General features: G+C 40.6%; 1 protein-coding gene across 4 annotated transcripts; it reads left to right on the forward strand.

The window, feature by feature from the left end:
• Positions 1 to 4175: 4175 nt before the first annotated feature.
• Positions 4176 to 24719, forward strand: stk11ip (serine/threonine kinase 11 interacting protein). Of its 4 annotated transcripts, none has more exons than XM_067500849.1 (26): positions 4176 to 4369; positions 4710 to 4777; positions 5114 to 5316; positions 5690 to 5764; positions 5920 to 6015; positions 6088 to 6195; positions 6282 to 6353; positions 6479 to 6608; positions 6895 to 6998; positions 7136 to 7225; positions 7548 to 7589; positions 7693 to 7860; positions 7973 to 8051; positions 8185 to 8682; positions 8987 to 9201; positions 9375 to 9485; positions 10024 to 10264; positions 11423 to 11589; positions 11678 to 11930; positions 13012 to 13121; positions 14422 to 14519; positions 15197 to 15378; positions 19700 to 19784; positions 20857 to 20939; positions 21614 to 21825; positions 22614 to 24719. In XM_067500849.1, exons 2-26 carry the CDS (start codon positions 4711 to 4713, stop codon positions 22752 to 22754), a joined length of 3630 nt encoding a protein of 1209 aa, XP_067356950.1. In that variant the 5' UTR covers positions 4176 to 4369; position 4710; the 3' UTR covers positions 22755 to 24719. The 4 variants fall into 4 exon arrangements, with proteins under 4 accessions (XP_067356950.1, XP_067356951.1, XP_067356954.1 ...); XM_067500850.1 differs by having other exon boundaries at positions 15200 to 15378; XM_067500853.1 differs by lacking the exon at positions 5114 to 5316.
• Positions 24720 to 26770: the final 2051 nt, after the last annotated feature.

The raw sequence follows: 26770 nt of genomic DNA on the forward strand, positions 1-26770 counted from the left end.
AAATACAAGCCTAGGGATGTGTGTGCAAAGAAGTCCCCACCAAGGTCATTTACTTAAATTCCTTTCCATGGAATTGTTTAGCAAACACAAACTCTCCTTCATTACAGTGAGTTTAACCATGTTGTAACACTTTGTAGCCATTATATGCAGTATATAAAATCACCTAATTGAAACACGTTGAAACATAAATGTAGAGGAGCATGTATTATTGCATTGAAGTAATTAATAATACATCACCTTAATCATGCCTAAAATATTAATTACACATATTAACAAAGTTTTCATTTATTTACTGCTTCTGAACATCACAAATGGGTCTGCAACATTTAATGAAACTTTGATTGATTCTATTGCCTTCATTCATCTTTATACTGAACGCATTAACACAGTTAAAGTTACTAACAATTTAAATGACTTTAAATTGTGTATTAATTTTTCATATTCTGCTTATAAATAATTAATTGTGGCTGCTAAAGCAAGTTCTTACCAAATTAGGGTTCATATTTGGGATACAGTAATGATGCTGACGATATTGGCTGTAAAGGAAAAGGCAACTACTGTACACGTCTAAATCTCCAAATGGAAACACGTCCGTGAAAGGCTCAGTCTAATAGAACCTGATTTGAATATTTTAGTCTAAATCGATCCAGTGGCCACATAAAACCGCTAACAAGGCAGTTAAAGTTTGCAGCGCTCCACCTTTTCCAGCCAATTTTGAGCTGCCAAGTTTCACAGCAGGTCTACTGGAAGACAGATGCAACAATGGGAGCAGCATTTCTAAAAGGCAGAAACTCTGGAAGACTTTTGCACAGCAGTAGTAACACAGTCTACAGCCAGAATCCACATTCTGAAAGCATCCTAAGGCTCATTTTTCAGACTTAATAATAATGAATATTGCATTAGTGCACCGTTGTGAACACATTTAAGTAAGGTTTCATTTGCTTTGAGAACTAAATAGTTTCAAGTTATATATAATCAGCAAATACAAGGGTCAATTGTGGGTTTATTTCCCAATTAAGTCTACAACCCCAATTCCACAAAAGTTGAGAAGTTGTGTAAAAAAGTGAATACAAACACAATGCAATGATTTGCAAATCTCATCAACTCATATTTTATTCACAATAGAACATAAACAACAATCAAATGATGAAACGGAGACATTTTAACATTTCATGGAAAATCTTAGCTCATTTCGACTTTGAATGCAGCAACACATCTCATAAAAATTGGAACAGGGGCAACAAAATTCTGGAAAAGTAATTGCTGCAAATAAAAAAACAGATGGAGGAGCATTTGACAACTGCTTAGGTTAATTGGCAACAGGTCAGTAACATGACTGGGTATAAAAGGAGCATTTCAGCCAGGCAGAGCCTCTTGAAAGTACAGATGACCAGAGGTTCACCAATCCGTGACAAACAGTGTCTAAAAATTGTGGAACAATTTCAGTAAAATGTTCCTCAATGTAAGATTGCGAAGATTTTGAAGATCCCACTAGCGACATTATATGACATCATCAAGAGATTCAGAGAATCAGGAGGCGCATCCAGAACTCACTGTCTGTGAACACAGTTCACTGTGCAATTCACAAATGTAAGTTAAAGCTGTATCATGCAAACAACAAGCCATATGCGATGACAATCGAGAAACACCGCCGTGTTCTCTGGGCCAAAGCTCAATTAAAATAGTGTGAAGCAAAATGGAAAACTGTTCTGGGGTCAGATGAAACATAATTTGAAATTCTTTTTTGGAAACCATGGATGGCATTTCCTGCGGACTAACGTGGAGAGGGAACCATCCAGCTTGTTATCAGCGGAGAGTTCAAAAGCCTACATCCATGATGGTATGGGGGTGTATTAGTGCCTATGGCTTGTGCAACTTACACATCTGGAAAGGCTCCATCAATGTTGAAATGTACATGGAGCAAGGTTTTGGAGCAACATATGCTCCAATCCAGACAACATAGCATATTCCAGCAAGACAATGCTAAACCACATACTGCATCCATCACAACAGCATGGCCTCACAGGAGAAGGGCCTGGGTCCTGAACTGGCCTGCCTGCAGTCCAGGCCTAAACATAAAAAGAAACATCCAGCAACAAAGGCCCAGGACTCTTGAGCAGCTAAAATCCTGCATCCAAGAAGAATGGGAAAACATTTCTCTCCTGAACTCCAGCATTTGGTCTCCTCGCTTCCTAGATGTTTACAGACAGTTGTTAAAAAGAAGAGGGATGCTACACAACGGTAAACATCACCCTCTTCCAAATATTTTGAGGTGTGTTGCAGCCATCAAATTCAAAATTATCTAATATTTTCCATGAAATATTATAATGTCTAGGTTTCAACATCTGATATGTGGTTTATGTTCTATTGTGAATAAAATACGAGGTAATGAGATTTGCAAATCATTGCGTTGTGTTTTTCATTACATTTTACACATCTTCCTGACTTTTTTGGAATTGGGGTTGTAGAACTAAACATATCCTGAACATTATATGTTTCATAAATAATATGTTTAGTAAGTTAATTGGTCTTGAAGCAACAAAAGTGTTGATGATGTACTGTTTACATCTTGAAAGATTTTATATTTAAAGGTAAACTGGAGAAAGAGCTCACAAGAATAAGAAAACTGTCAAAAGTAGCTTTGTGTCCCATGGTAAATGAGGCTCTCCTTTCACTGCATGTTAACATCTCACTGAATGGAAATGTTTACCAAATTACAGTACATAAATCCTTACACATGGAAATGTTTGCATCACAAGTCCCAAATGGAAAAATGTGTAAGTGTCCATGTTTTTTTTTTTTTTTTTGCATGTTGTTTTTGCTGCCAAGCAACAAGTGATGCATCTGTAATTAAGAAACCAAAGAATTGCTTTATTTGTTCACGCAAATCTTTGTGAAGTATCTGTTATGCAGTCACAGTGTTACAGTATGCACTGTGTTTGCCAATGAAACAAAATAGAGACTTAACTGAAAACCATTCTCCTTATGTGGAGGGTAAAATGGTTTTACAGTTTAAGACTCCAGATGTTAAAGCTCTCACCCTGGTTATATGCTGATGTCTGCTTTACACTGGCATTGCAGGGGCATTGTTTCCCATGTAACAACGTTGACATCATCACGGTCTTTGCTATAACATTTAATAGATTTAGCCTACATTGCATATTCTTTCTCTTGCAGCTGTAACCAATTGTTTAAAACATCTTAAGAACGTGACAAAAAGTCAGACAAGTTTGGTTTGTGAGTTGCTTTGCTTGCCTGGTGAGTTTTACTACGTGCAACAAAAAATATAAAAATAAAATTAGTTGAGTTGAGCAAATAAGCTTTGCTCAACAATGCGTACACTTTCTGCACCCATGCAAATAACACTCATCACACTCCATGGCCAACCAGCTATGTCCAGCTTTGCTTTATATTAGTGCTATGACTCGGATGTGGTTTGACCAGCAAGCAGATGTGGTTGAGTATCTGGTTGGTAAGTTTAACAGCTGACATTTATTGAAACCTTTGCTACCGCAAATTATATGCCTGCATGGGTCTTAAAAACTGGGAAGCAAAAGATCTGCAGCATTGACCTTTAGACAGCCCGTACATAATTTTATAAAATATTGTGTACATTTTGATGACATTTTCAAAACCCAAAAGTTGAACCCAAATTTTGCTTTGGTGCTAAAATACTTTTAATAATTCTTTGTGTTTTAGGGTAAATTTCCATTTTGTCATGTACATAATAAATAATATATTGTGAATGTGACATGCTGCTAAAAATGCAACTACTAAGTAATCTGATTGCATTGCACAACTCATTTTTATTCTAAATTTGCATTAGCTATAATTTGTTCTTCATATAGTAATACTACTAAAACTATTAATGTGATTCTAATGAGATGATAATAAAGCTTTTTATATTCATCTAGGGCTCAACCTTGTTCTCGTGAATCAAGGCTCCTTGCTGCACTTCGCCACCTAGTGGCTACGATCAATTCTATCAATTCCCCAATTCCCCACTTAACGAAGTCTTCTCATTTCGTGTTACTAAGACGTGGTTCTAATTTTACAATTAGCAGCACTACTATAATTTTTCAAAAACAAGACAGCTGTGGAGAAAAACAGGATTTATCTGCGTTCTCAGATTTTCGATCCGCTTTGTTTTGATGGAACTTATTTGGGAACATCGCGGCTACCGTAGAGGTTTTAGGCATCGTCATGTGATCCAAAATGTCAACATTATTGTGCACTGTGCTCTGACAGACAGCCAATTCACCACTTAAGCGTCGTTTTCTTTCAATTTAAATGTTAACATGTTCTACTCGCGAGTTGCCGAGGTCAGAACTGCATGTTAGCTATTAATTTGTCGGGTGTCACCGCTGAGGTATGTCGTTTTCGCTTAGCTACCAGGAAGTTAGCTACGTTAGCAAGCTGAGATAGCGTTAGCTCACGTCGGCAAAGTGTCGCTTTTGAAATGCTAGTGTTAGCTAGCGTTGCCATTTATTGACATTAATTTTCTTAACACACTAACATGTGCTTTGTGACATAGTGGCAGTTCTTGTTTGTGCTTGTATAAGCTGAAATAACAGGTGAAAATAGTTGAAGAAACTGTTATATAACCACTGCTTGAAAGAGTGAAATGACTTTCATGTATACATACAGTAAGTAGATATGTAAAAAATATCGGGTGGCGCTAACATTTAGGCTTGTTTGTGACGTCACAGGATGGCTGTATCTCACCCTGGCCAGTCCTCCCTTGTGCATAGCTTGGCCACGCTCCTCCGAAATGATGGTATGTCATATGATGATACTTACTCACAATATCTTAAATGTACTGAGACACTAACTACGTTCATTTGAACAAAAGCTTTTAGTCAAGGACACCTGAACAACAGGCAATAAGGATTTTCTTTGTTGTAAAGTCTGACATTGGTCCATGATTTGAAATTCTGAAATAAGGACTAGCTATGTTTTGCTCCTGTTTGGATCTTTATCCAACAAGGCACAAGAACTTATTTACTAATCTGCATATTAGGCTTGTTTGCCTTGTCTTCCTTTAGTAATACAGTACTATAATATATGATTTAGTTACCTCAGACTTTAACGAGTCATGTCCCCCAACCTCTAGGTGACTTGGTGCTGGGCGGCAGCAGCACACTGACCTTGCCAGCAGCTAGTCTGCAGCAGCTCACCAGGTTGTTTGAGCAGTACTTGCTGTCCAGGAGCCAGCAGCATGGCTTTCTGGCTCTGCCCTCCCATCCTGCTGACACGGCGTCCCTGCTGCAGTTGCAGTTCTTGTTTGACGTCCTGCAGAAAACGGTTTCCCTGAAGGTGGGCTAGGACCCCCCCCAGGTTTGGGCCAGGTGTCCTCCATTAGACATATTTGTACCTCGAATAAAGTTTTTGACTTCTCTGCCAGTTATGTGGAGAAAAGCCACATTAAAATCGGTCAGTGAACATTGGACCATTTAAGACCTTCTAAGCTGTTTGTATGATTTAATTATCTTGACCCCTTATGGGACCCTCCACATTCTTCAAACAACCTGTGTTCACACAAAGGGCTGTGCAGTTTGATAAGTAAAAGGTTCTGTGACGTTTCAAATGATTAAATCATTATTCAGTATTAAATATTTAGTTGCTTCTTTAAAAAATATATTTTCTATGTTGAGTGAGCGATAATACGTGTCTTAACTTTTTAATACAGCTCATCAACCCACCAGAAGTGAGACTTCAGTCTGTGGTGAAAATCTTCCCATTCAAATCCCTGAAGTATTTGGAGGTACAGCATTAATAATTATTATTGATGATGATAATAATATAACAAACAATACTAATAATGATCATAATTTTACCACTCTCGCTTCGTTATCCTATTAATGCTTCCTCGAGACTGTCTGAAAATCTGTATGTATCTCTGTCTCTGTCGCTCACTAGCTTAAGCGAATACCTTCGCACTGTCTAGAAGGACTCAGAGGAATCTATTCTCAATTGGAGGTCTTCATCTGCTCAAGGAGCCTCAGCTCTCTGGAGGTACTTGAGCTGAATATGTCATCTGTGACAAAGAGAAAGCAAAGACTTACTCATTTTTGTTTTGTTTTCTAGGAGTTGCTTTCTCTGTGTGGAGGGGACCTGAGCTCTGCACTGCCATGGCTGGAACTGCGTACACTTAACTTTAGTTACAACTCCATTGTGGCCCTAGACCAGTCCCTGGTGAGATGGACATACACACTGATGCATCATTATTAGCCACTTTTGTCTTTATGTGACATCTGCTTTCTCTATACTTAATTTCATAGAGTTTACTGAATGTCCTGAAATCTTTGGACTTAAGCCACAACAAGATTCAGGACTGTGCTGAATTTCTAATGGTAGGTTAGGTTGTGTACTTAATGTATGATTGAACTTTGTTTTTAAAATATCTTTTAATATTTTCCTGCTTGTGACAAACCGTTGCTTTGCCTTTCCCTGTGATTTCCCCGCTGCTATCTCGCAGCCTTTGAGTGAACTGGAGCAATTAAATCTAGGTTATAACCACCTCCAGAGGGCGCCAATGCTGAGCCTGAGTGCCAGGGCCAAACTTGTCACACTGATCCTAAGGAACAATGAACTGGAGACTATAAACGGTAGGTAGGCTGATACAGACAGTCACTTCTTGTTCTGTACATGCAGATAATCCAGTCAACAGCTGAAACAGGAGTTGGCCAATGACAAGCTAAATTCAGGAAGACTGTTAGCGGTAGCTAGTAGAGTTTCTCCAACAGTGACCCTGACCTCCCACTCCTTTAGAAGTCCTTCTTTTTATTTTGTCTGTATGGATAAGAATAGGAAGCAGCATTAGATTCATATATTGTTTATGCTTTATGCTCTTGATATTTAGTCCCTGCTTTGTTGCACTCGCTGATTAAACAGGTGTGGAGCAGTTGTCGTCCCTCCAGCACTTAGACCTGGCCTATAACCTTCTCTTGGAGCATTCCCAGCTGGCTCCTCTCTCCCTGCTGCACTCCCTCAACACAGTAAGAATACACATCCACAGACACAAGCCCACAAAAGCGTCACTATATAATGGAGAGTGGACACATTCAATTTCTTTAGGTATTTGCTTTGCTTTAGGTATTTGCAGCGTGCTGTAAAAAGTGTTATATTCTTGTAGCTCAACCTGGAGGGCAACCCGTTGTTTTTCCAGAAGACACACCGCACCTGCACCGTCCGACATCTCTCTCCTAAGGCTGCCAATCTTAGAGTGAGTAATAATTAAGTCTGCACATAAAAGTGTAATGATTTGTTTTTGTTCTCTGCATTGTGCAGCAGGCACATAACAACAACTTTCAGCATGGTTACATCAAAAATAACAATAGTTACTGTAAAATGCACCAACTTACTAGCTGAAGACTGATCATATAATGTGATGGGCTTAAACATGAAATAGGAATAGAAGCTGCTAAAATTCCAAAGTGGGATGGGCATCAGCACAAAGTCATCAGCAGGCCATAGTTGTGGCAACTGGGGAATTGATTGCGATAAATTGCATGTCATGGTTTTTGTTTTTTGTTTTTACTTTCCAGCTCAAACTTGATGGCATCCAGCTTTCCTCATCTGAGCTACTAGTGAGTTTCTCTGTTAGTATGTGATTGTTCCAAACTGTGTTTTTAATCTTTTGTTTTTTGTCTGAGTAACAGCAAATTAATCTTAGTTCACTCTCTTTTAAAGGCTCTGCCAAAAGCAGGCAAAGTACCCGTCCAGGTCCAGACTTTGCCTCCAGTTGCCATTGCACCAGAACGGAGTTACCAAGAAGCATCTAGTGGTGCTGGGGAGTTTAGTGACAGCCTGTCATTTGGAGAAGTAGGAGTGTCACACATCCGCAGAAGGAAATCTAAGGTATAAAAGTTACTCATACTTGCATACTTAAAGTTAAGTCACTTAAATTTTAAGAGGATTTTAACCCAGAAGAAAAAAAAAAAAAAATTTTCCAAACCAATTTGTTTTTCAGAGTAAGGTCAGAGTACGAAGGGCCAGCATATCCGAGCCCAGTGATACAGATTATGAGGCCAGATCCTTCACTATTCAAAGTGGGTTTTGTCAACTATGAACCATGTTTGTGCATTTTATAACCACCTGCTCGTGTTGTTCGTGTCCAGGATTGAAGCTTTTCTATTATAAAGGACCAGAATGTATAGTAAATGTGTATTACTTCTCCACTAGGCATTGTCCTTCCCCACCAGCAGGAGATTGAGCGCATGTCCAACTTCAGAGATAAGCTAGGGGAAGATTGGCTGAGGTACCAGCACCATCTAGATGAAGCGTCCACGGCCAATTTCACCAACTCTGTCAGCATCAACCAGCAAACCTCTCACAATCAAACCCTTCACAACGGCCACAACACCACCATGCTGTGCCCCTCTGGGCAGCAGCCTTCTCCACCATCCTCAGAAGTCCAGAATGTTCTCCCCCCTCCACTGCTTACATGTGAGTCCAAGACAGATGCATCTGAAATGAATGGAGACCTGGAAACGGACATTACCCTGCTGTGGCCCGGGGAACGCAATGGACACACAGAATCCACTTTTGATGAAAGCATGGTAGATGGTCCTGTAATGAGCCACAGAGTTGTGGGCTCTAAACCGAGTCCAGAGTCCCAGTCACCAGTTGGACGAGAGAGGGTAGACACTAGGGAAGAAGAAGAGGAGGAGGACCTAGGAGGTACAATGTTTTTAAAAATGGCGATTTGTCAAAAGAACCAACATTTTATTACATTACTGTACTGGATAGTGTTCTCCCAGTGGAAATTCACTTTGTAGGAATCATTTAACACTTCGGAGCATCTTAAACGCTTTCCTTGTTCATCCTAATAATTTAATGAATTAGTGCTTGAGGCAAAACTAGGGGCAAGGTAAAGAACTATCTACTTGCAAAATGGAGTTTCGCCCAGTAAAGTAATCACAACATGTTTTGGAGGTTCTCCTGCTTATCTGACCCTCTCTCTTTTAACTTATTTCCCTGCTAGTGGACCTGTGTCACCCCCTACTTGTGGGTGTCTTATCTGACAGTGATGAAGAAAAAGATGACCAGGTGGGCAAGGGGGAGAAAATGGAGGTGTTTCTGTGCATAAAACAGGGCATGGTGCTGGAGGTAGACATGCAGCGTGGCAGGGAGAGATGCCGTCTGGAGCTATTTAGCTTGGCTCGGGTGGAGACCACAGAGGCCACGTGGACACGTGGGGTAAGAATGGAAGAATGGGACTTCTTGGGCACAATTTCCCAAGGTCCTCAGATTTAGATCTTTGTCAAGAAAAAAAAAACATTCTTGATAGTTGTTTTTTGAATCATTGTAGGACTGTAGAAAATATAGTTGTACCAAGTTCACGGATGATCTTTTGTTTCTGTTCATTTCAGGACACAGAAGAGATTCTTCCAGCTGTGGAGCTTCAGTTTGACTATATCAGCAGAGCAAAGAAGAGGAAACGCTACGTCTTGCTGGATGATGACCCACTACAGGCACTGCAGGTTAATAAGACATATACACACTCTGGCAGGAAATGATTTGACTACTTTTGGAAGCAATTTGACCTTTTATTTAAAGATCACACAAGATTGGAGAGTCAGGCTGCCCTAACCTTTTAAATTTGTATCGATATCCAGCTGTACACTTTATCAGAGTGCCTTGTGTAGCATTTTTGGCTCTTCGTTTGTGCTTAGTCAGCTCTGTGCCAGATATACTTTTAACACAGAAAGACAATACCACTTCCATTATGTGAGATTAGTGGCGAGGAGTGAGGGATTTACTATGGCTTTTATCATACCACACATGGCTAAAGTGACAAGTATAAACCACCAGTACACACTTTGAAATCTGCCATAGCTGCTCGTGGAACAAAGCGCATTATCCCAGTGTTTACAGACACCCACACATCTCCTGCACTTCAATCTATGATGTATCACATGAAAAGGATCCTCAGGCTCTGCTAAGTTTTAACTTTCTGAGAAGCACTGTGTAAAAGAAATACACTTTTGTGTGATAAAAATGTCACCTTTTGCTGACTAGGCCCTGACGGACGTGTTGTCCCACGTGATGGAGGAAAACCAGCAGCGTGACTCCGAGCTCCTCCAGCCCAGCTGTGTCCGCATGCAGTGTCTGCGCTGCAGGTCGGAGTTCATGCGTCAGGGAGATGGCTGTGAAGAAGACGCTAGAGGGAGAGCTAAGAGGATAGGGGCTGCGATGCTACCAGAGGACGAGGATGAGGATGAGTGGAACGAGGCAGAGGGCCAGCGTGAGTACAGCAAAGGTGAGAACAATGACAGAATCATCTCTGTGGCAAACACTTGGACAAACAAACTTAAAGAAACATACACAGTTCTTATCAGTCCCTCCTCCTGTAGACCATTTTCATGCCGTTGACTTTGACTCCAAATTATCGAATTTTCCCCACTATTTTCTTAGTGTCAGCTGGAGAAAAAAATCAAAAAAACAATAAAGGCACAAGACAAGGTCACACTTTTCACGTGTCATGCACGTCACAGGAGTTTGTGACTCCTCCTTAGCTATCAGGATCCTTTTGGTTTTCTGCACAGGGTTGCACTTTTTCCCAAAACAAAATTCTGCCTTCACGTGTGCTGGACTAATGCATTCCAGCAGTTATCTCCTCTTCTTTTTTCTTTCTTTTTTTTTTTTTTTTGTAATCAAGTGGCTCTTTGTACCGAGTTCCCACCTCTTTAATCAGCAAGAGACAGATGATACCCTTTGCCCCAGCAGCCACCTCCCAGCAATTTTGACCAAACCCAATATTAAGACCTGCACCGGCTTGCACAGGCGATGCATGAGCTTTGTTTGACAAATGTTTTGGGGATTTCTCTGAACCGCTCTCCTTTTGTTAGGGCGCTTAATCTGGTACTCAGCTAAAATGTCATGCAATAAATACCTCATTCACTCGCACGTGTCTGAACTTAGAACTTATTTGTGGGCCTGTGGGTTACAAAAATACATGCCCTCCAGAAAGAAAAACCGTCTTCCTTATATGAAATGAGTTAGGAATTAAGGTATTCGTGTTTTCCAACAGTTGCATTGTAGGGGATTTTATTATTGTTCACGAAACGGGCAAATTCGTAAGGACACAAAGAAATTGATAAGTTAGTTTTAAAACAGCCCTATTTTTTTTGTTTCACATTTATCGGCAACTAAATGTACGTCCATGGATGACAAAGCCTTAACATGGGATGATTTAACCAAAATGTGAAAAAATCTTGATAAAAATTATCAATGCCCTATTTATCTATGAAATTTAAGTTTGCGTCAGTATAATTTTCCAAAGTGGTACAATCGCAGTATCACAACCCATTGTGCTGTGTTTTGGTCTCTTTGGTCTGCACTGGTTGATAAAGGCCAACAGGGGGAGCACATGACATTGAATTTTGGAAATCCTTGTATTTTGTTTTTCGTTGTTTAGGAAACAATTATTTTTGTAAAGGATGTGGTAGCGATCATGTGGTCCAGCTAGCGGGCCAAACGACACCCTACAGCAGCACGCCTTTGTATCATTCATCCCTGCCCAACAATGACGACGATCATCTTGATATGAGCCCGAGCGTTCGGAGTGTCGATAAGGCCTATAAGGTATTTGCTTTCTCGTTTGTCTTCGTAACTTTTTTTTTTTCAAAACAGATCCTCAATAATGTTTCCTGTTTCCTGTGAATCACATCAGGGGGACTACACAGATGACAGCATTAGCGGTAGCCCTTTCCCAGAAACGGCCATCCCCACAGAAGACACGGCTTTTGTCACTGCCCAGGGAAGCTCGTTCTTCATCGGTGAGGATCCTGGTGATACCCGCAGTCTTTCTGACAACACAGAGTGCCAAAGTAAAGAGGACCTGGCCGGAAGTTACCACTATACTGCTACAGGTGTGACACCAACAGATGATCAAGTCCAGCCTGCAGGAAGATTGACTCCAAACGGTGGGTTTTTGTCATGAAGAAACTAAAACTGCCTTTCTTAAATATCAGTATAAATCCTAATAAAAATTGGAGATGGGATGGATTTAGATTTTTTTTGTGCTGTGCAGCACACAAATCTCGGGTTCTCTGCGGCAGCATTCGATTTTCCTCCCACATTTGTCTGCCATTTTAAGATGAACCACACGGTAACTGTGCAGAAAGACAGATTGGAGTCATTACTGGAAGTGATGGGAGAGGAATGGAAGCCTAAGTCAGGGAAGGCTGAGTGGTAATAACAGCTTTCTGTATCTTTTTTTGTAACGCTGCAGTGGCAGTGCTGGTAGTGCCATGTAATCTGTCTTTCTGAAACCACAGTCTCACAATGGAGACAGTTCATACCCATCCAGAACTCTGACTGACGTTGAGTATTGTATCTTTTTTTGGTTACAATAGGCCCATTGTTGCGGTGCAAACCCCTAATTTTCTTCTCTTTGAATAAGTGCTTTGTCTCTAAAGATAAACCAACGTGTGTGTGTGTGTGTGTGTGTGTGTGTGTGTGTGTGTCCTTTCACACACACCTACCTTTCACCTGTTGAAAAAACAGTTCAAAGGCTTTTTTTTTTTTAAATAACTCTCATCTCTGTTTGTACACTCTTCAAATGAAAGACACTGAGTTTTGTTCTGGCCTCTGCAGGTCCACGCGTTGTCATCTTTGATTAGCTGTAACCATTCATCATTGTTGAATAAGCCCCCATTGCTGTTCATTGGTGGATTTATTGCTCTTAAATGCTTTTCTGCGTGAGGGCTGCTGGCGTATGCTGCAGTAAAGTCTGGCTCAACTTTCATAGAAGCCAAAAAAATATGTAAGTCTTTACGATGGTGCCAGGAAACTGTGGCTCAACTATTAGTGCAACATATCATTTGAGGGAATAAATAAAAATATTTATTATTCATTTTGAGCATTTAAGTCCTCATGAAGACTTGTTTTATGTAGTGCTGAAAATTATGATTAACAATGGTGCTGGTTTTCTTCTAGCTAGCAGATCTCTGGCTCGGCCATTGTGTTAAACTAGCATTTTTGATCAACTCCTCGTGTGTGTAGATGATTTGGACCTACTGTCTGAGGACTACAAGGCTGTGGACCATCGGCTGAAGCTCTTCCTGGACGTTGAGGTCTTTGAGGAGGAAGAGGAGCTTCACTCCTTTCTCAAGGTACGTACAGTAACATTAAGACACGTGTATTAAAGCCGTCATGCCAGATATCCTGGCACAAAAGCCCTCGTGAAACCAGCAGGTGTTCTTTCTACAAGATTTAACACGTTAATTGCAGAACTTTAGAGGCAGATTTTGTTACCTTTGGTCAGAGCCAGAATAGCTTTGTCCGACTGTTGTGGACTTCATAATAAGCTCGGCTAACCACCTTCAATTTTTATAGACAAGCATAAGCATGGTCTCTTACATTGTGTACTTTCCAAAAGTTTTTTTTTTTTTTTTTCCAAATGAAGATTTTAATACTCAAAACGGTCCCATTTAGTTTAAAATGCTACCAAAAAATGTTTGCATGGAAATATGTAGCAACACATTTTTTTTCCACTGTGCCCTGCTTTATTGAAACAGCATGCACAGCAAGCTGAGAAACAGAACCTGCCGAAATCTTGTGAAATGGCAAAAACTCTGGGTGAAATTATTATGTTGATGTAGGACCTCATGCTGATTTAGAATGTAGACTTGCAGGGTTTAAACACATTAAGGAAGAAAACACTATTAATGCCAGACACTGTTTAATGCTTGTGGTGGCAGCCTGTGACTGATCACTTAAATTTAGCAGTACAATGTTTTTTATGTTGCTGTTATTGTTTCTTGTGCGATTGTGGTTCTTAGAAATGCTCTAACATATCTTCCGTGCTGCCAAAAGATTCCAGTTTAATGGGTGGTGACAAGCTTAAGACCTAAAACACTTCAGCTGCGGTTTCATCCCAGTCATTCCAGATGATCGCAGTCAGTAAATCTCCAGGGAGCCCATTCAACCCCGCTCTTCTTATTATTCTGAAGCTGGTTTGACTAGTCCGGCTGTCAGTCGACATACTGCGAGACCTTTTTTAATATGCAGTGAACTCCTCAAATCGACAGACAATTGCTTTTCTCTGTCGGACACCTGGAAAAAGAGCAAAGAGCAAAGAACAGGACCGAGGACCCACAGCTGGAAACAGGAGGTCCCACTCGGTTCATCATAGTTATATTTATTTATCCAGTGACAGGGGCTGCGAGCGATGTCACTGTTGCTTTTACGTCTTGTTTTTTTCAGTAAAGGAAGCAAAATATTGGTCTACAGGTTTGGTTCCATTAATAGCTGAAAATATGGTTGATAATAGATCAGTATAAAATGTGTTGCCCTATGCTCAGCAGCATTCAGAAGAAAAAGCAGCACTAAAATTAGCTCCTTTTTTATTTTTTTATTTATTTATTATTTTTTTAAACTTTATCTCCTGTTTTCCCCTTTTTCTCTCCATAGATGTCAGCTGTCAGATTCGGGGAGCCAGGGGAGGTTCCCGCTCTGTTGGTGGTGTCAAACAAGCGAATCTATTTCCTGGAAATGACATCAGACGTCCAGTAAGTAGAGCAGTTTTGCGTCTAAGTCATTGCAAGCTCGGTAAAAGACAGTTTCCAGTTCCTGAAAAGTGTAGTCACATATAACAGGTGTGGACATTGGTTCAAAAGAGGGCGCCACACTGCAATTTACAATTATGACTTGTAATGTTGCAGCTCTACACCCACCATTTAGGATGCGGATGCTATTGCATAACTTGTTCCGGTTTCTGGGTCACATCTTGAGAACACATTGACCTCAAAGTGTCTGTTGACTGTCAAGTATTTGCTCTTTCTGCTCATTATAGCTCCTTCTCTGTCACATACATGTAAAGTTGTTTTATTTTTTGTTTGTCTCATCAAAACAAGATCCATCTCTTCAGGATTCCAGTCCATCCTTTGTTGACTCTCACAACCTAGAGAAATGCAATTTTAAGCCATAAGATTCTTCTTGGCACTGTGCTAATAACCAAAATCTCATTGTGGATTTGACCTTTTAATTTAATCCCTGAAAAATGAGCTCTTACATAAGTTATTACCATGGTTCCACTGAATAAACTCTAACAAACACACTGTAAAGGGTTGTTCTGGCAGTCACATTTCCAAGTGTCAGAGATTAAGTAAACCAGTTAATCCATCTCACCGCGACCAGTGTACGACCATTTCCTACACTGTCTAATGCTCGCTTCTTGTCCTCCCAGCAGAGGCCAACTCTCTGATTGGCTACAGAAGAGAGACAGCTACCCAATCACAGAGCTCAGCTACCTGGAGGTGGGGCTGCGCTCTCAGAGCATCCACATGGAGTTTGGAGACAGGGGTTTGGCCTACACCCTCCTCGTGAGGGACAGTGAACGCTGCAAACGCTTCTTTGGCCTGTTGACAGGTACAGGGAAGCACACAGGCAAATTTGTTAAAGGTTTTCTGTTTGATGTATGGGAAAGCACATATTTTGTGACTGGAGTCAGAGAGGGAAGGTCTGATCTCTCTGTGCTCATCAGTTTCCTCCGGGAACTTTGAAGGAAGATGCCACAAAACAAAACCACTGACTAATTTGGATTAAAAGTCCTGTTCTCTGCTTTAGGCAGGTATTTGAACAGCAAGTTCCACTCACTTCATTGTGCCACAAACTGAGAAATTAAACCTACTCCCCTCACAAACTAATACTGTACCATATGTGGGCTACAGATGCAAATCTCTGGCCCATCCCCCTCTGTAATGGGTTCACACAGACTGAGTACATCCTGCCCAATATGTCTGCAAGGGAGGACCAGAAGCAGAGAGGAAAACCTTTTATCGGGGGGGGGGGGCTCCTGCTTGGGTTTGAAAGGTCCGGAAAAATATGGAAAACAAATTTGACGATTACCAGTACCTAAACCTTTCGGAGCAAAGAGGAAAAGTATTGATGCTCTGTTCTATTACATATCATCCTCACATTCTACATATCAGGGCATTTACAAAAGACAGTAGCTTTTTATAATTATAGTTTTAAAAATATCAAATTTCATTTCATGATACTATACATGCATCCAAAAAAAACTTTCAAATTATTTAAATGCACAAGCTCGTTAAAGGAGCAGTTCCCATTTTGTACAACTTTATGGCTCCAGCTGCTGTTTGAGGGCTTTTCTGTGCAGCTTTCACCGGTACAAAATCAGGTTTGAATATTTCTTTCAAGAAAATCACTTGATCACAATTTTAAAAGCATCCTTCAGAAACATGAGCCTATTTATAAACCTGCTTTTAAAATTACATTTAATCCTTTTTCCAAACCAGCATTGTTTTGTCGTTTAGTTTTTTTTTTAAAAAAAACACCTTTTCCTTAATTATATCTCAGTTTTTTTTCCCTCCGTGTTTTCGTCTGTCCTCTAAGACCTTATCTTGCTGTCTATATTCACAAACAACTAATTTACTGCGTTGTATTCTCTGTGACAGAAAATGATTCCAGATTTCTTTCAAAACCACAGAGTTTGTCCAAAACAGAACAAAGCAGAAAACACAATGTTTTTGTTTTGTTTTTGCAAAATCTCACAAAATCAGCGATCAAGTGCCAAACATCTACACGTAAAGGTTATGATGTTTATGTTTCCTTGACCCCTCAAGGCAAAGAATACTATTATGCCAAATTTGCTTTTTCCTATTGCCAAATTAACCCCAAAGCAGCTGTTGTAATATTTTGTCAGCATAAGTACAGAAAAGCTTAACAATAACAAACCCTGTCTATCATCCAAGCTGGCTTCCATTATGTGGACAAAGTACGGAAAAAAACCACAAATGGAATGACGAAGGACTCGCTGGCTAGAAAAGGGGGGGGGGGGGGTGGGGAGAGAGACAGGGGGGATGTGGTTACAACCAGGACAGTTTTCTCCAGCTCGAGGCTTCTTGCTTTAACCAAGGCTGACACGGCTGAGGCTGAAACATGAGAGATAACACGAGAGCCCTGGATTCTGCAGCCAGAGGAGACAAAAAGAGTCCTGTCAGGCTTTTATGTTGCTGATATTCTGTTTTAGTTGCTGCACTCATGCTGTGTTGTAAAACATTTGGTCAGAGTGATAGATAAGTGACCCCAACACAGCATTGGTGAGAGAAAACATTGTTCAAAGGTAAAAATGTTCCTTTTGGGAAGTGGAAAGTGAGACATATATTCTTCAGCTGTTTCCTGTCTCCACCGCCCAGCATATCAAACAGCGGTAGGGTATTTGATTCCATGAGAAAATGATCAGCGGCATTGGTGTTGGTGCTGGAGGCAGCCAAAGAGTCTGGGACTAAGACAAGAGGAAGTATTGACATAGACCAGAGCACCAGCTAAAGCCTGTCCATTGCAATCTGGGTTCTCAACACACTGGGCCTGTTACTTTGCTTACTTGTGATTGCAATCTTGGACGACATCTCGATAAAACTGTCCATGTTAACACGTTATTTAATCTTGTAGTCAGTCTGATGCTCACCGTTTCTCCTCCAACACGTTTAAATGTTCTGCCAACAATGTGGGAGGCTTTGACCTGAATCCAATGCAAATTTTCGTGAAAGCGGTCGAGCCATCTGCCATTTTTTGTCCAAAATATTTTGAGGCTGGCCTTTTACTGCACATTAAACTAAACTAAAGGGAAACGATTACAAGACTGGAAAGGAGTCTGATTGAAGCTGACATTTTTTATGTAGTGCAGAGAGTTTAAAAACATCAGAGACAGGACACTGAATCCAACAAAAACACTTTTTGATGAGCTTCAGAATTCACAATATTTCAACAATTCAGCTGTTAAAGGGTAATAACTTCACTGGTTTTCAACTTGCATCCTATGTTTCTAGTTACATGTATATAAATGGCATAAAACTTACCTCCACCTTCCCTATATTAGAATAGCTCCCTGCTTCTACCTAAGAAAAACTCCTCCACATTCCATCATCCAGAGGAGTTTTTCCAATAAAAATGATGTCATCTCATTGCTCATACAGAGGACGTAGTCTTAGTTAACATGCTCTTCCAGAACCTTCCTCTGGAAGAAATCATCTGAACTCTTGATGATGGAGGACTCCAAATGATTTGGAGGTGGGGTTTTTTCTTCCCACAACAAAAAATTATTGTAATATAAAGACGACAGAGGGCCTTTTAACCATGTGAAGCCTGCCTATAAGAATAAACAAGCCATGGGAGTCATGTGTCCTTGCAGACACCTATAGACCTCTGGGAATGTAGGATAGTAAAAAACTGTATTGATAAGCCCCACTTTTCCAGTTGCCTTTCTTCCTAAGGAGATTTATTTCCTCCACTTTCAACTCAGTATTGTCCTCTTTCTTCCCCTCTTCTCCTCTGTTTCCCATTAAATCCTTTTTTTTTTTTGAAGTCGTATCTATTCAGACTTGACTGCGAAGCCACACTGCAGATATCCTGTCTGCTCCGTATTGTTGTCACGCTCAGTGACACGCTACAATCCGTGAACAAGAGCGTGACCCAGCGCATTGTGTTCCCAACATTTTTCTCACCCGCTGATTGTATGGAGCAGAAAACTTACACCTGCAACCAGAGACCTTTTGGCTTTCGTATTACAGTTACAGAAGCAGACGTCTCGTGTTGAGTTTGGCTTTTGTGTGTAGACTTGTTAAAGGATGCCTTCACTGATTTTTCAACTTGCTTCCTTTGGTTCTAGTTTGGGTAGTGCATTTACATAAATGCCATTAAATGTCCCTCTGACTTCTCTATATTAAAATTTCCCTCTACTTCTAGCTGAAAACAGACCCCGGATGACATCACTTGGAGGAACCTTCAGCTCAGATTTTGCCATCCTCACACTAGATGACATGATCTACACTCCTAATAATGAAAAATTCCTCCAGGTGATGTCATCTCGAGAAGATGTTCATTTACACCCTAAAGTAAAGCCAAAGAGAGCAAATTGAAAATTGGTGAAGTTGCCCTGGGTGTGACATTTTGGGCTACTTTACCTTTTTTGTCCTTTTACAAGTTGTGTTTTTGCTTTCAGACTCAGGTAGCTTTCAGCCGTTTCCTTCTATCCCTGCACGTGTTTGCCTCTGATCAATGTTTAGTGTCTAAATCTTTAACCCTGCCAAAAAAAGTGTTTCATTTCAAAAGTCTAAGTAAGCAGCAGCATAGATGCTTCTTTTCAGCTATGAGATGAGTTTGAAATCGCATGTTTGTTCCACACAGCTGTTCACCTTCCCAGCTGTCTCACCGAGTCCAGCTGTAAACCTTTAAGCTCTGCGCACATGCGATGCATTATTTTCACAATGGATGTTGGACATTTGCATTGATTTCTTGGGCTACAATATCTAATGAATTTTTAGTTGGAAAACAAGATTTCAACATCCATGCTCCTCCCTTTTTTTTTTTTTTTGCCTTTGAATCATCTTTTTATTTTATTTTTTTCTTTTAGTGGTTCAATATTGCTTCAAATGAGTCATGGAGGACACGTGGATGCACTGGAAAATAAAAGTTGATTTTTCTAGTTTGTGCAAAATAGGTCATATTGTAAGTAATGTTCATGTATTGAGAGGCTCCTAATGAGTCTTTCATTAAAACTTAATATTTTTAAATATTAAGTTATAGAAACATTATGTTTTGTGTTTTTAAAATGACAAAATAGTAAAATAACCACATGTTCTAATAATTCGAACTTTCTTCTTACCCAAAGATTTAGAACTAAGTGTGAATGTGAAATAAATTTTGGTGTTTGTTTTTTTCTCTTCAGGAATTGTGCGTGAGATGGCTCACAAATCCGACAGCATGCTGAAGTCCATCTCTACCACACGGCTCAGCCCTCAGCACCATCTCTGGTATGCTCGGCCCCGCATCTGAACACTGACTTTGTTTAGGGAAGCTGGATGCAGTGAGAAAATGGCTTTGATATTTATTTGTGTAGATGCCGAGCGATGTGGTCTGATCAGTGTTGTTCACATTTGCATGTGGTTGGGAGGTAGAAGGTAAAGGGAGCTCTGTGTGTGTGTGTGTGTGGGTGTGTGTGTGTAGAAGTCATAAAACTGCACATGTCTGGCACATCTTCAGTTGAATGCAATCAGCTATTTTCGACTTCATTATGTAAAACTGCCCCACTAAATTAGCTGGTAAACCACATCTTAATTTGCAACATATGTTGTGCTAGAAATCCTGAGGCATGTGCTGTTGTTTGTTATCATTTTATCCAGCTTTTGTTTTTTTTGTTTTTTTTTTTTACACCTTTTTGGAGTGGTGCTTTTTCCAGGTTCCTGGGGAAAATGAAAGAAAAGAAAAGGGCTACAATTTTTTAGGAACACGTGCTAATTGTGCAAACGGCCCCCTGTGAAAATTTTAAACCTTTCAATTATAAAGATTTGTAGCAGTCCAGACAAACAGACTTTAGTCTGGCAAACAGACTAGCAAGTCAAATAAGTAGCCATTTTCCTTAAGCCTGGTAAAAAGATTGATTATCAGTGACATGTGTAAAGAGCAGCTTTATTCATGCAGAGTACATTAGACTGACAAAGACCTTAAATCTCCCAATTTGTGAGAGGTCCTCAGGCAACAGCAACAACCAAAAAGTAACAACCAATCAAAACAGTCCTTTTTATGTGTTGTGAAGCAGCTAACCACAGTCTGAGAACCCACTTCCAGTATTTGCACAATTCAAGTCTTATCAGTTATTACGGCCAATTATCCTCTTTGCTTCGCAGTTACTGTAAAACTCACCCGGTGGTTTTGGAAGCGCTTTCATCTGAGACGTCGGCGCACACGCCACCACAGCGCTGTGCTATTTTTATGAAAACCCCATGCTTCCACCTGAACGGCCGCCAATTTAAACCAGAGAGCAGATTTTTGTGTTAATATATGTACATGCAATGTTATGCCGACAATTCATTTCTTTTGATCTAGGCATCTAGTGTGCGAAGACATCCAGGCAGATGTGGAGGATGGCCAGCTGCAACTGTTCTACATTCTGGCTTTCGTTCTGCAAGGTGACACAACCACTTATTCATGAGCGTTATTATTCACATCCAATTTAAGTTCTTTTTCGCCTTGAACGAGAGTAGCTGGTTTGCTCTATCGCGCTCTTAAATCACTAGAAGGATCTGTTTCTACGTGCATATACCCATCCTGTTTGACATTTCAAGACATGTATAATAACAGTAAAGATTAGGTCTGGTAGGAGACTTTATTTCCCTAAAGCTAAAAGCACATTATGGCAGAAAGACCAAAATCTCTAGGAGAGGTTGTGATTTGTGGCCAGCAGCTGGCTTGAGGTGCCTCTCAGTGTTCCATGTTGCCCTAAGATGAGGCAGAAATCTTCTGTTTTGACAGCACTGGCACACATGTGATCAGTACATGTGTAGCATTGCTGCAGGATGCCTCCCTTGTCTGTGCTCCAGCAGAAACCGTTAAAAGCAAGGTAGCTGCAGGCTACACGCGCAGCTGTGCAGGCCAGTGGAATTTGAAGGGCCATAATGTCGGCGTGCCTGGATCTGCCTTTTTTCCTCCTTTTAAAGATGGATGATAAAATCTTTGCTAACCCGGTTTATAAATGCGGTATTTAGTTTGAACGTTTTCCAGCCGATGTAGCTAAGAACAGCTTGGAGGCAGTAGGTAGTAATAAACTGAAACACTTCATATTGTCATATTTTTTTGCCCTCAGAGGACATTTGGATGCCATTAACTGTGCTGGCAACCCGGGAAACCCTCTACCTGCTTAAAGAAGATCATCAGTGGAGGAAGACGGCGAATGAAAGCGAAGAACAGAGCAGCGGGAAAGTCGCTGTGTTAGAAACGCTGCCAATCAGCTGCGTGAGCTCCATCCACGTGTGGCCTTCAGATCAATGCAGAATAGACATTAAGCTGTACGACGAGGTGAGTGTTTGTTTGTTTTTTTTCTTCCTGTGAAGCAAAAAGCCGAAATATTACAAGAGGAGAGCTGTTTTTTATGGTTATGGCATTCGCCGCTGCTTTGTAGACAAAACAAGCAGCTGTTCCATGCTTCCACTTTAACAAGGCTAAAAATAAAAATTATTGGGTTGTTGGGTAACCTCAACATCCTCAGTTAGGTTGATAAATGAGATTCTCTTATGACAGGTAGGAAAATAGACAGCAAATGTTTGATTTAGCTTCCAAAGTAACACAGCAGAAATGAATATTTGCATATGGAGTCTGGTATTGGCTCCTTTGGCAGTGCTGCTTTTGGTTAAATGCAGCCGGGATGTTTTTTCTCATCCCATCCTCTCTATTCCCTCATGCCATGTTCTCAGCTGTGGGAGAAAAGCTGAATATAACTAAAACTGTAAATGCAAGTATCCACTAAGATGCAGTAGCTGCCGGTCTGCTAATTACTCAACGCTACTACGAGGAGTCGATCACAACTTAATTGTGTTTGATGCTCGATTACAATCCAGAGGAAAATCAATGTATTGTTAACATTTGGCAAGTGCATTTAGCAAGTCAATGCAGGGCTGCACGGTGTTGTTCATAATGCATAATGTTGTTACAACTGGGTTAGCAGTTATAATTCATGCAAACAGTTTTGTTTTTTTTATTCTCGTTCAGCAGCAGCTTATTGCTGTGTGCGATTTTGCCAAGTTGGATTTCTGTGTGATTAACTGCTTTAATGTTCATAGTTCCCCGTTCTGTGTTTTCTTTTGCAGACAGTGAAACAGGAGAAGATGTGGTGTGTGCGCTCGGAGAGCAGCGAGCTCCTCCAGGGTCTGCTGGCCTGGGTCAGAACACAGTGGGAGGCCATGTTCGGAGTAAAACTGCACACAAGCCTGCAAGACAAAGTGGCATAATGGGGAATGGCATGAAAGGAAAAGTCACAGAATGTGTGCGCTCCTTTTTCTTTTGTGACCATTAATCCAAGTGTTGGTACTGGGAAATGTTTAGTGAGCGTGAGTGAGTGCATCTTTATTTTCTGTCTGCACAGTCTGCACTCAGTCTGGTCCCATTACGTGCATTGCTTTCATCCTCTTTTTTTTTTTTTTTTTAAACTGAGAACTTGGAAGTGATTGCACACATTCATGTGGTACACAAGTCTGTAAAAACACTGGTTGCATAATATTTCCTCCAGATACCACCCCACAGAAATTTTCTCCAGCTAAAGTGGAGTGTGCCTTGTTTTTTTCCCCAGCTGCCCTATTTTTTTTTTTTTGTTTTGTTTTGTTTTGTTTTGTTTTTTTAAAATTGAAATGCATCTTAATGCAGCACATAGTCACTGTAGCATCAAGCTGATGTGCAGGCTTGTTGGGGAGGGGGTGAAACAAATAGGGCATTAAGTTGGGACGAACAAATGTTGTGTTGAAGTTTTTGTATGAGAGCTGAGCCTCAGATTGTTTATTCCCCCTGCTAAGCTGGAGGAAGTCTTAGGGTTCAGTGAGTTGTGACCTCACATGCTCAACGCGAGGCTGGGGGTGCCAAGGCTTTGATCACCCCACACACACACACGCACACCACATCCCCCAACCCCGGTTAGGGTCTCATTACAGTGTGTGCCATCAGGGGAAAAGGATGCTAATTGCAAACCTGCTGAAATTCTGTTTTTGGAACTCGGAAAGATATTTTTTTACTGTTCATTTGTACCTTGAGTGTTTTCTTTGTGTGTGTGCGTGTGTGTGTGTGTGCGCGTGTGTGTGTGTGCGCGTGCGTGCGTGCGTATAAGAACCTGGAATAAGTATCACTGTGGCACTGCCAGCAGCAAGTGCAGTGCATTTCCATTTCTGGGTTCTCAAAGTAAGTTTGAATTGTCACTTTGACGTGAAAGTATTAACTGTACAGATGCAGAAAAGATGAAAATAAACTCAGCATTGTTAATTTAGATTGACCAGTATATCCTAATTTATGCCTATTTTTTGTTTTTGTTTTTATATAAATACAAACGATGTACGATGTATAAAGTTAGATAAAAAGTGGTTTTGTTGTCTTCTTCAGATCAAATTTCCCAAGTGACAAACTTGGCTAATCACTGCATTACGTATTTCTGGCTTCAGTTGCACAGCATTTGCCTTTCAAACACTCAGGACCAAACTGCCAATCTCAGTCCTTGTAAATGAAGCAGGGATTTGAGTCCAGGCACAACGGTTTGAAAGGTGCGTTAACTAATTTCACTGTGTAAATATTTCTTTAGCCACCGATGTTGCCCATGTGCTGTGCACATGCTTGTTGGAGACTGGATCACCTTCAGCTGCCCCCATGTGACTGACAGAAGAAGAAAAAAAAAAACACCTGATCCCTAAATCAAACTGGTAGATGTTTAAAAGTATTCAGCAGGTCTAACTGATTCATGCAAGTGAATAGCATGTGGTGTAGTTGACGTTACATTTCTTGTATCTGCAAAGAAACATCAGGTGCACGTGCGAAACCCTGAGACGATATGGTTACACTGGCTCCCACTAACACAGCCCAGCTGGGGTGTTCAGCATTTCTGTTGAGCTTTTGTCCATGAGGAAAGAATTCAAAAACCTGAAAGCTTTCGAATCAAGATCTGATGCATGGTTTCTGGCCCCCCCTCGTTTGGACTGTAGAATTTCATAAATCTCAACAATAGGTGTATAAATGTATGAATTGTAATCAGAAACTACTGTTAATAAAGCACTACTTTGCCCCCTCCCCCGAATATTCTCTGAAAACTCTGTTGAAATGGAGACAAAATGCAGTAAATTGTGCATGATTAATTCTATTTTATGGATCTGATAAGGCATCTGGGTCCGTTTTCCACACATGTTCATGCACACTTTAAGCTCTGCATTTAAAAAAATAAATAAATGAAAAATAGGACTGAACTTGTAGTTGGATTATTGTTTTTGGACTTAGATGTGGTGAACTTAATCAGCCCAGAAACTCAGCCTTAAAATATTCATGATTCATAACTTGCATTGCACTCTATGAATGTCACCAAGTTTTGTGTTTTGGGAGGAAATAAACAACCCAACCAGATTCTGATCACAATGTGTGTGTGTGTGTGTGTAAGAAAAAAATGCAGACAGGGCAAAAATCAGAAGTGCCCCATACCAGCAAGTCCTGCCCTTATTCAAGCAGTTAATACATTTACAGCAGGGGGGCAGGAAGGAATTTTGAGCCCCTGAAGGGAGTCCGCACCCCTGTTGCCATTTTGGCCTGAATTGCACTATATTAGTGACATTCTTTGACCCCTGTGCAGCTATATCTGTCAGCACTCAAGCACACTCAGAAGAATTCCAGAGTCAAAATGAAAGACTTTCCCTATTTGCCTTTGAATAAATGAGGTGTAGGGAAAGTTCATCATTGATTTGAGAACCTATGTGGAAAGCAGGGAACACAGTTAGTGTAAGAGGATGTAGCCACTGCGATTTGGCCGGGCGCGCACATCTGGCCTGATTCGACTTCCCAAAGCTTCCTCCAAACATTTCAGGTCCTCTGGTAAATCAGGAGCGCTGCAGCTGCACTGTGCATGACAGCAAGAAATCTGTTGTTTTGCCGAACGCTCGAGTCAACTCAATTCTTGCATGGTGGGCCTCCCCGTCCAAAAGCTACAGTCACGCAGCGCTCTGTCAGGCCCAGCGGGCTGCCAAACCGTGGTCCAGGGGCATGACACGGTGTCCTCGGCAGAGAGGGAGAGGAAAATGATTTTTAGCACGGAAAAGCAGCAATTTTGACAGCTCGATTATAAATACGCATACCATCTCCTGTGGGGTTTAGAGGTTTGAGCGTAGAAGTGTTTAAAGAGACCTCTGTTCTGTCAATTCGTGCCCTAATCATGGACAGATTAGAGGGAAATGGGCCCTGGGTACACGTTGAATCCATTTTTATCTGCTTATGGAGGTTTTATGGCTATTTTTGAAAACTGTTTGTGTCTTTCGTGGCATTTTGTGTCTATATTTGTTCCTTTTACCGTAATTTTGGACGTTTTGAGTGTGTTTTCTGTCAGTTTGTGTCTATTTATTAGACATTTTGTGTCTATGTATAAATATCTTATGTTTTGGGATTGTTTGTGTCTGTTTTACGGCATTTGTGCCTATTTATGGACATTTCGTGTCTATTCTTTGACTTTATTGTGTAATTTTGTGCCTGGTTTTAGTTGTTTGTGTTTGTTTTGGGGGGAATTTGTGTCTGCTTTTTGGGAGTTTTGTCTTTTTGAATGGATTTATGTTTTTGATATTTTTACACACTTTGTGTGAGTTTTGTGGCATTGTGTCTATTGTAAAATATTTTGTCTCTACTTTGTCATTTTGGGGCCATTTGTAGTTGTTTTGTGTCTATAAAAGGTCATTTATTGACAGTTTTTAGTTGTTTTGGGTTGCGTGAGGAAGGGCATCCGGTGTAAAAACTGTTCCAAATCAACAGACAAATGATCGGACAAATGATCCACTGGGGCGAGCGACCCTGAACTCATGGGATAAGCCCAAAGGACAAAAAAAAAAAAAAAAAGAAATCTCTATTTTTGAACATTCTTTGTTCTGTTTTGGATCATTTTTGAGTAATTTGTGCATCTCTTTGTGACAGGCTAATTATGTGTCTTTAAACTGAGCTCCTTCAAACAAAACATATGCACAGAAACTTCAGATCCTGTGGCCCATGAGCCCCCTGGCCTCTTGGGCCCCTGGGCCTGTAGCTGATAGGCCCTTCAGTAATCCACCCATGACCATAGAGCATCTCTTCTCCTCTTTAATATAATACCAATGCAAATTGTGTTCAATGAATATTTTATGAGTGTTTGCATTAAAAAAGTGGACTTTAGTGGTGGTACTCATAGTATTTTTAACTCCTATGAATTTCTTCTAAAGTCCCTACGTAGGCCTGAGGTTTAACTGTGACACTTGCAGATTCTAATCAT

The sequence above is a fragment of the Channa argus genome, chromosome 4 (genome assembly GCF_033026475.1).
Source record: "Channa argus isolate prfri chromosome 4, Channa argus male v1.0, whole genome shotgun sequence".
NCBI classification, from domain to species: Eukaryota; Metazoa; Chordata; class Actinopteri; order Anabantiformes; family Channidae; genus Channa; species Channa argus.

Bases quoted from the DNA above. Each gene is read 5' to 3' on its own strand.
- stk11ip (XM_067500849.1), top strand. From the start codon at position 4,711: ATGGCTGTATCTCACCCTGGCCAGTCCTCCCTTGTGCATAGCTTGGCC. The intron at 7,590-7,692 runs GTGAGTTTCTCT...TCTCTTTTAAAG, and splicing joins TTTCCTCATCTGAGCTACTA to GCTCTGCCAAAAGCAGGCAA. The intron at 9,202-9,374 runs GTAAGAATGGAA...TGTTCATTTCAG, and splicing joins AGGCCACGTGGACACGTGGG to GACACAGAAGAGATTCTTCC.